Genomic DNA, 9,890 nt, shown 5'->3' with positions numbered 1-9,890 from the left:
AAAGTGTCTGGAACATACGCATGAAAACAGAGTTGTTTGGCTTTTAGTCCATGTTTGTCAGTTTTGAGGTCATCCTATTTTTGCATTTTAACTTACCATTCACATTTGTATATTTATATAAAGAGACGTAAGAAATGCAAATCTTTCGATACCAGCTACAAATAATTCTTTGTACCACTGAAATGTTATTTTAAATTACAAAATAAACATTATGAATCATTATTGTTTCTACTATCATCATTAATATTATCTCTTTATTATTTTGATCTTTTTTATCCTTTTGATTCTTTTTTTTTTAACATAAGTCAATAAATTAACATGCTATCTCTTTCCCTGAAAGCCAATACGTGACTGTGTCAGCAAGTGAGAGTTGCGCAGGACCCGACATTAAACTTTTCCAGGGGATTTTGTGCTCCAGGTTTCGAACCAGCTCCACGGCTCAAAGTGTCTGGAACATACGCATGAAAACAGAGTTGTTTGGCTTTTAGTCCATGTTTGTCAGTTTTGAGGTCATCTAAATGCTAGCACACTCCCAAAACATGACGAAGAAAAGAAACTTCCTGTTTTAACAGGAAACATACGTTTTTAATGTCGAGTCCTGCTATAAATGTGCTAATCTATGTCTGGGAATGTAATAGAAACATCTAGATGTGTCTACATCTATTTCTCACTCTGCGGGAAAAGGGAGGAATTGTTCGGAAGTCCATACAAAAAAATAATTCATTGTAAATATATAATATATATTTTTACATATTTGAATATATTTACAAATATACCCAGCACTATATACCATGTATTATTTTTTTAACCATTAAGGACAACTGCTTGGGCTTTTTGTACGATAACTGCGTTATCATGGTAAAAACTGAGCATTTAAAATAAACAATAAAAATCAACCGGAGGCAGTGTTATGATTTCTTCTACTTCTTCTTCTTCTTCTGTTAGTTGTATGTTTCCTTATTGTACTCGTATCCTATTGTCTCCTTTTTGTCTCTTAAGAGTTCTGTTCATGTGCTCCATTCATTTCTCTTGGGAACACAGAATCCTGGAATGCCAAGCAACGGAATGACGGCAAGAATATAATAGAACTCCAACATAAATGGAAAAAAAACCCATCGAAATAAACAAACAAAAAAATTCAAGAGGTGGAATCATTATTGTTTCTACTATCATCATTAATATTATCTCTTTATTATTTTGATCTTTTTTATCCTTTTGATTCTTTTTTTTTTAACATAAGTCAATAAATTAACATGCTATCTCTTTCCCTGAAAGCCAATACGTGACTGTGTCAGCAAGTGAGAGTTGCGCAGGACCCGACATTAAACTTTTCCAGGGGATTTTGTGCTCCAGGTTTCGAACCAGCTCCACGGCTCAAAGTGTCTGGAACATACGCATGAAAACAGAGTTGTTTGGCTTTTAGTCCATGTTTGTCAGTTTTGAGGTCATCTAAATGCTAGCACACTCCCAAAACATGACGAAGAAAAGAAACTTCCTGTTTTAACAGGAAACATACGTTTTTAATGTCGAGTCCTGCTATAAATGTGCTAATCTATGTCTGGGAATGTAATAGAAACATCTAGATGTGTCTACATCTATTTCTCACTCTGCGGGAAAAGGGAGGAATTGTTCGGAAGTCCATACCAAAAATAATTCATTGTAAATATATAATATATATTTTTACATATTTGAATATATTTACAAATATACCCAGCACTATATACCATGTATTATTTTTTTAACCATTAAGGACAACTGCTTGGGCTTTTTGTACGATAACTGCGTTATCATGGTAAAAACTGAGCATTTAAAATAAACAATAAAAATCAACCGGAGGCAGTGTTACAAAACAAAAATGTAGAAAATAAGTTTAGTTGGGCACCAGCGTAAGCTCACTGACAATGTAACTGCAAGACAAAAAAAAATGAAAGAAAGTAGAAAATGATTGGCTAACCATAGAAAAATATGGTCAGCCGCACACTTATTTAACGAGTCCTAAAATGCAAGTAAAATGACAAAAAAATGAACTCCCAGACACTAAATTAAGTCAAATGCGAAGAGATTTTATCGATCAGAAAAAGATTGCTATTTCAAACAATGCAACATGAAACCTTTGAGAAAACCTCGACACTCACAATTCGTTGGTGCAGTTAGCAGGTTTGTCCATGCGATGACCCTCTTTTAGTAGTTTAAAGAGCTCCTCGACAGGTATTCCTGGATACGGAGACCCGCCGAGCGTGAAGATCTCCCACATTAAAACCCCGAAGGACCAGCTGGAAGAGACAGACACACCTTCATCAGATCATTTCCCAGTACAACACAAACAAACACGTTCCTCTCGTGCTTCATATTACCCTTTCAATCAGTGTTTTGACTGTAAATACAGTGCGAGTATATTAGCATTCGACAATCAGCATTTTGTTCAGTTATTCTTGATTATTTAACAACCGCCGAGCAACGAGTCCCAGCCTCTTCTGTGGTACCATCACTTCACTATCCCCAAAATTTGGACGAGGCACGCTCTGTGAAATGAAGCCTTTCCAAAAATCCCAATTTGATCCATTTACAGTAGTGATATTTGTTGGCTCTAACAAGGCAGTAGCTGTTGGGGTCTCAATGCGGTCTTTCTGCGAGCGTCCTGGACTGTGGGACCACTTGGATTCAAAGCAGGCTTTTGTCCTCTATGGAACGCCACAATGACACATATTGTCCAGCCAATACAAACATTAGCGGGACCCACAAGAAACAAACGTCCAGAGGGCAGAAGTTTGTAGCGGGGAATGATTTTTCAACACATGCCAATTCCGTGTTGCTTCATCTAAGACGAGGAGGGAAAATAAAAAACATAAATAAATGATAAGAGTTTCCACAGAGGGTTTCTAACCTTTGACTCATCATATGTGAGCTAAAAGCTTCCCAAAATAGGCCGATGGACATGCAGAGCCAGAAAGCCTTATCATCTGCAGCTTTTATTTATCCTGCTGAGTTAACAAAAGCATTTCACAATCACATGATATAACGATTTGAAATCAGTGCATTACACAATTTGCTTGAGAAACAAGACTCTACAACTACACACACAGGTTGAGTGGGATCTGATTAACATCTCATTTGCTTCTCGTAAACACCAACGAGCATCAGTGGAGAGCAAATATGAGACTTTGGTGTAGTCTCCTGCTTCTCAGAAGTTCTCTTCTTCTCAAAAATGTCTTAAATGTCTCAATGCTCAGATACCAGAGGTAGTGATATTTGTTGGCTCTAACAAGGCAGTAGCTGTTGGGGTCTCAATGCGGTCTTTCTGCGAGCGTCCTGGACTGTGGGACCACTTGGATTCAAAGCAGGCTTTTGTCCTCTATGGAACGCCACAATGACACATATTGTCCAGCCAATACAAACATTAGCGGGACCCACAGGAAACAAACGTCCAGAGGGCAGAAGTTTGTAGCGGGGAATGATTTTTCAACACATGCCAATTCCGTGTTGCTTCATCTAAGACGGAGGGAAAATAAAAAACATAAATAAATGATAAGAGTTTCCACAGAGGGTTTCTAACCTTTGACTCATCATATGTGAGCTAAAAGCTTCCCAAAATAGGCCGATGGACATGCAGAGCCAGAAAGCCTTATCATCTGCAGCTTTTATTTATCCTGCTGAGTTAACAAAAGCATTTCACAATCACATGATATAACGATTTGAAATCAGTGCATTACACAATTTGCTTGAGAAACAAGACTCTACAACTACACACACAGGTTGAGTGGGATCTGATTAACATCTCATTTGCTTCTCGTAAACACCAACGAGCATCAGTGGAGAGCAAATATGAGACTTTGGTGTAGTCTCCTGCTTCTCAGAAGTTCTCTTCTTCTCAAAAATGTCTTAAATGTCTCAATGCTCAGATACCAGAGTTAGCAATAAGTGAGATCTCAATACGAACTCCTGAATAATATATGAACTCAAAATTAATATTTCTCATAACGATTCAGTGGAGAGTAAATTAAAACTTTGGTGCAGACTCCTGCTTCTCAGATGATTCTCCTGAGAAACAAGATTCAAAAAATGTCTCAAAATGATCTCAGGTACCAACGTTTGAAATCAATGAGATCTCAATATGAACTCCAATACTTCTCATGAAGATTCAGTGGAGAGCAAATTTGAGATTTTGGTGTAGTCTCCTGCTTCTCAGATGCTTCTCCCGAAAAAAAAAAACTCCAAAATTGTCCTAAAATGATCTCCGATACCAATGTTTGCAATCAATTAGATCTCCAAATTAACTCCAATATTTCTCAGAACGATTCGGTGGAAAGCAAATCTGAGACTTTGATGCAGTCTCCTGCTTGTCAGATGTTTCTCCTAAGAAACAAACCTTAAAAATGTCTCAAAATGATCTCAGATACCAACATTTGCAATTAATGAGATCTCAATATGAACTCCAATATTTCTCATGGAGATTCAGTGGAGAGTTAATTGAGACTTTGGTGTAGTCTTCTGCTTCTCAGATGTTTCTCCTGAGAAAAAGGCTCTAAAAATGTCTCAAAATGTGCTCAGATACCAAAGTTTGCAATCAAATCTCTATATGAACTCCAACATTTCTCATAAGGATCACAATGAGTTGCTATCCACATAAATTGAATACCTCTATACAACTACTGTCTCATTTATGTCCATTTTTATTTCTCCAAAGGAACTGAAGGAGAAACATCTGATCTGAGACTAACTAGATATTTAAACTGAGAACTCATTAGGTCTCCTGAGCTACAAAAGAGCAGCCTCTGAGCAACACAATTTTCCTCTGGTTGTACTCTTTTCTGTTGACCCACAGCGGTCACGACACACAAAGCAAAGCACAAAGGCTCAACTTTCGTTTACTCCTGCGGTTACCCGTCCATTTGCTTGTTTATTCAATCAGTTACCCTGTTTGTCTTCTTCTCGTTTTTATCTGGAGCTGCATCTTCTCTGACATGTTTGCCAAATTCATCATCTCTTTTCAGTCGCCCCATGTAACCGTGGCTAACCTCTCTATGATCAATCACTCACACCGAACTGCGAAGTCCTCTTGAACCCTTGCCGCACTTCAATACAAACAATACAGCTGTATTCTAGACCACATGAAAATAGGCTTATTGGAAGTTACCTAGCTGGGGACTATTTGCAGGCGCTGCGTAATATCATTGCGCCTGCTGCACCCATGGTACGACAGCAAAGTTCCTTGATTATTACGCCGGAATGAGAGTATAGTTCCTAGCCACATCGGCCTAGAAAACCTCAACTTTTCATTTTCCGTCGGTCTTAGTACACGAATATCTGTTTTTGTACATTCCAATCCCGTTCCATTAAATACTTCACAAATTAATCATTTGGAACTTGATGGACGCAAACCAAAAGATCAGATTAATAAAAAGATGAATGTAGAAATGACTTCAGCCTGTGCGTGCAGTTAAAACTTCAAAACGTCCCGCAGAGGTTTCATGAAAAAAAAAAAACACGTGAGCTTAAAATGAAAGGGAACAAGCGTGCACTAGCGGATAAATGCATATCTCACAATACTGACTTCTGTTCTCAGAATTGTGAGATATAAAATCTCAATTGTGAGTTAAAGTCAGAATTGCATGATATAAAGTCGCAACTGCATATTATAAAGGCATAATTGCGAGATATAAACTCACAATTGCGAGAAAAAAATTCAGATTGGGAGATAAAGTCACAATTACCTTTTTTTTTAAATCTTTTATTCAGTGGCAGAAACAGACGTCCATAACATCTTACTGAAGAAAAAAAAACTAAACTAAAAATTTTCTTTTTATAAAACGGATAGTTCCGGTCCTTGATTCTGATTGGTTGAGCCACGTTCGAAGCTGTTGTAAATTACTCTACAAACATACACCTTTGCTTACTTCTGTGTGTTGCTCAGCAGCCACTTTGTTGGAACCTCAACTGTTTCTGAGGAGCTACATTGTTTGGTGGAAGAATAATGTTTTTATTAATATCATTACACTTTATTTGCTCTGTTTTATTTTGTGAAACCTTACTACGTATATGGAATAAACATTTTATAAAAGCAATAATCCCCGTGAAGCGGTGGTTTACAGTGAATTTATAACAGCTAAGGGGGTTTTAGGCACGACACGAAGCGGAAACAACGCCCCTTAGCTGTTATAAATTCAATAAAGGATGCTTCAAGACCCAATGAGATCTAAATCAGAGTTTTGCAGCCATTCATATGGTTGTGTACACTTAAACATTGACAGACTTAACATTTAGTATATGCATTTGATTTAATTTACAGTATTTCTTATCAGGAAAAATGAACCAAAGGTATTGAATTCAAAATTAGAAATAAAAATGTCCTTCTCCTACACTAACGTTCACAAGTTTTTTTTGATAGAAATTAATATTTTATTCAACAAGGATACATTAAATTGATCAAAAACGACAGAAAAGACATTTTATAATGTTACAAAATACTTCTATTTCAAATAAATTGCTCTTTTGTACTTTCTATTCATCAAAAATCCTGAAAAATAGTATCTTGGTTTCCTTAAAAATAATAAATAGCACAGCAGTTTTTATCATTAATAGTAAGTAGAATAAATGTTTTTCGGGCATATCAAATAGATTTCTGAAGGATCATGTGACATTGTAGACTGGAGTAATGGCTAGAAATTCAAGTTTGCATTCTATTTAAAATTATATTCAAACAGAAAACCGTTATTTAATAATATTTCATAAATTTTACTGTATTTTTAGATCAACTAAACACAGCCTTGGTAAGCAGAAAATACTTCTTTCACAAACATGTGTATGTCTTGTCTCAACAATCCTATTTAAATATCAACACGACTAAAAACGAATGGAGTGTCATTACATGCATCTATAAATTTCAACAAAAGAATGCATAGGGAGATGATGCTAAATGAAACTCCTGATGAAATGAAACTCACATTTGTGGTCTTTTTATAGTAATCTATGTTGTGGACGTCTCTGGCCAGGCCAAAGTCTGCAATCTTCATAAAGTTGCTTTCCGTGACCAACACATTCCTGGCAGCCAGATCCCTGTGTATACACTGCCACAGAGATGAAGAAAGATAGAAAGAACATAAATCATCACGACTTCATCTTAAAAACACAGACAAAAATCACACACAGACAAACAACACAAAGGTTTTAGGTGCTTTAGGGATAAAGCGCAGGGCGGATCCGCGCGTGAGAGTGTCTGAGGCACGATAAGACTTCGTGCACATTCCAGACGTGAAGAGGAGCGCGATGACAGTGTTTAGTTAGCATGTTCGCAGTGAGAGCGCTGTGACCGCGCACATCTGCTGGGATTCATTCACTGTCTGTCTGAAAAATGCTGCATGAATCTAATTGGACGGCTGAATGCTCTTTAAACAAATGTGCACGTGAGAATAAACTGCCTTAGAAATGCTTGTTGTATGTTAAACTCTTCCATTTCTATTCTATGAATAGTTTAGCGAAACCACTAGCATCAAGTCTGGTCCATTTGTGTTTATTACGGCAAAGAAGAATAAGCCACTTGGAGACTTTTTTAACAGTGACGTTTAGGGACAGGTAGATGTGAAATCAGATACTCTGAGATTGAAACAGAATATACAGGCGTGTGCAAATGAAACCCTTGAATATCTTTCAACGATTTGACGGCGTGAACCTTGCAAACCTATCCAGCAACTAGTTTCTTATGGGTAGTGCTCATTTTAGCAGCCTGAGAACATGCAACATTTTTCCAGGCAGACTGATTAAAAGCTTGCAATTTTCAAAAAGTGCTTGCCATTTTGCATGTCCATTAGGGGTTTAAAAGACAATTAATATTCAGTGATATTAGCGATTTAACTACATCGCACGAGAACAAAATTTAAACTGAATTTAGATGACACTAACTTTGCAAAATCAACACTGTTGCTGAACTACATTGAATCAACACTAAACTGAATTGAGCTGAATAAAGACTACTGTTGTGTTTTACAGCTTAATTTAAAATGTTTCATAATTGATGAACTTTGCAACATTGACACTGTTGAATTGGCACATTGACACTATTGACACTGAAGTAAACTGAGCTGTATAATGCCACTATTATCTTCTGTACAGCTGCTTTTTTGTTTCATAACATTAACACTGTTATTTTGCTGAAATGTGCTTTGAAACAATCTGTATTGTATAAAGCGCTATATAAATAAAAGTGACTCGACTTGATTAGAAAGATCATAGAGATCTGAGGCTGTGACCAGCCCCATGTAAAGCCTATGTAAGTGACATTTATAAATCAATAAGTGATGTTAATAGTATGTATATATGCTGTGCATGTGCAGATACCTTCTGTGAGGCTAAATACTCCATGCCTCGGGCTACTTGATAAGTGCAGGACACCAGATCTTTGAAGGTGAGAGGCTCATCTGATACTCGGGCTATATCGTACGAGTACTCCATTCCTGGGGGACGGCGGGCCCTCAAATACTCCCGAAGGTTTCCCTTAGATGCATACTCTACTATGACATATAACGGACCTGAGAGAGAGAGAGAGAGTCATCCCACTGCTCGGATTGTTCACCAAAAAATGAAAATTGTGTCCTCATTTACTCACCCTCATGTTACTCCAAACCTGTATGCATTTCTTTCTTATGTGGAGCACAAAAGAAGATATTTTGAAGAATTTTATAACCAAACAGCTGCTGGCAGCCATTGACTTCTATACTATTGAAGTCAATGGCTACCAGCAACTGTTTCTTCAAACTATCCTTGTTTGTGTTCAACGGAAGAACATAGAGGTTTGGAACAACTTGAAGGTGAGTAAATGATTTTATTTTTGGGTGAACTATCTCTTTAAAATGAACCAGACTGGCACTTGCCATCCTGTGTGCATGCTCCCAACAGATTGATGATGTTCTTGTGTCTGCCAATCATCTTCATCATCTCCATCTCTGACACCAGGTCAGAAAGATCTTTCTCTGTTGCATCATCTAGAAAGGTTAAAAAAATAAAACACAAATAAACAGTGTTCATTGTACCCACTCAACAAAATGTAATCTGCTTTTTTAGGAAAAATCCTAAAAAATAAAACAAAGATTATTGGAGCACGTTTTACAAGAAAATGCTATATCAGCCTTTCTACTTCGAAATTTAGATACTGTAGATTTTTGTAGCATATATATATATATATCCCTGCCCCCTCGGCCCTCTCGACATCCTTTAAAACGTCTTTTGAGCTGCTGGCTCCCTCCCCCACTATTCTTTCTTTCAGCGTGAGGGTCTTTCTTTGTGCAGGTGAAGAGCGAGAGCCGTGCAGCTGGTGAGCACCGGGTCAGCTATGCGGCCTCTTGACCCGAGCTCTACCAACATCACTCAGCACCAACAAATAACCCCGCGCAGGCCTCCACAGTCAAGACCTCCTCTCCCACTTTCTCCCTTTCTCAACATACGCACATTCTCAGATCATAACAATACCTTAACTAAAAGTTGCACCCAATCAAAACACTCTTAGCTTATGTGAAGTATTTTTTTCATCTGCGACTGGAACGATTAGGGAGAGGCCATTATATCTGTATAATGTATAATCTGTATCTGTATATTATATAAATTTGTCTGACATTTGGCCAATTTTGAGATAATTGTGCCCAGAATCGTCTATTCCAAAATCCAAATTCCAAAAATTATTATTTAAAAGAATTAAATGAATTGCCGATATCTAGAGCTCAAAATGGTTTAAGATAGAAGTATAAATAACAAAAAGGAGGTCTACAACAGTTTATATAAATGCAATGTACAATACAAATGTAATAACTAATAATATATAATAATATATCATTATATACACACACATATATATATATATATATATATATATATATATATATATATATATATATATATATAAT

General features: G+C 36.9%; 1 protein-coding gene across 1 annotated transcript in view; it reads right to left on the bottom strand.

Annotated features, from left to right (window-relative positions):
• Positions 1–2,131: 2,131 nt before the first annotated feature.
• LOC107585454 (fibroblast growth factor receptor 2-like) overlaps positions 2,132–9,890 on the bottom strand; it is a 40,367-nt gene continuing 32,608 nt past the window's right edge. The window contains exons 11-15 of the mRNA XM_016272473.1: positions 8,865–8,975; positions 8,332–8,522; positions 6,942–7,064; positions 2,449–2,681; positions 2,132–2,273 (exon numbers count right to left, since the gene is read on the bottom strand). Of these exons, the coding sequence (XP_016127959.1) occupies positions 2,132–2,273; positions 2,449–2,681; positions 6,942–7,064; positions 8,332–8,522; positions 8,865–8,975 (800 nt within the window). The remainder of the gene's footprint in view (positions 2,274–2,448; positions 2,682–6,941; positions 7,065–8,331; positions 8,523–8,864; positions 8,976–9,890) is intronic.

This window comes from Sinocyclocheilus grahami, unplaced genomic scaffold (genome assembly GCF_001515645.1).
Source record: "Sinocyclocheilus grahami isolate Dianchi unplaced genomic scaffold, SAMN03320097.WGS_v1.1 scaffold70.1, whole genome shotgun sequence".
In the NCBI taxonomy this organism is placed as follows: Eukaryota; Metazoa; Chordata; class Actinopteri; order Cypriniformes; family Cyprinidae; genus Sinocyclocheilus; species Sinocyclocheilus grahami.
The sequence above is the reverse complement of the archived record's forward strand: the minus strand, read 5'-3'. Positions and strand labels throughout refer to the sequence as shown.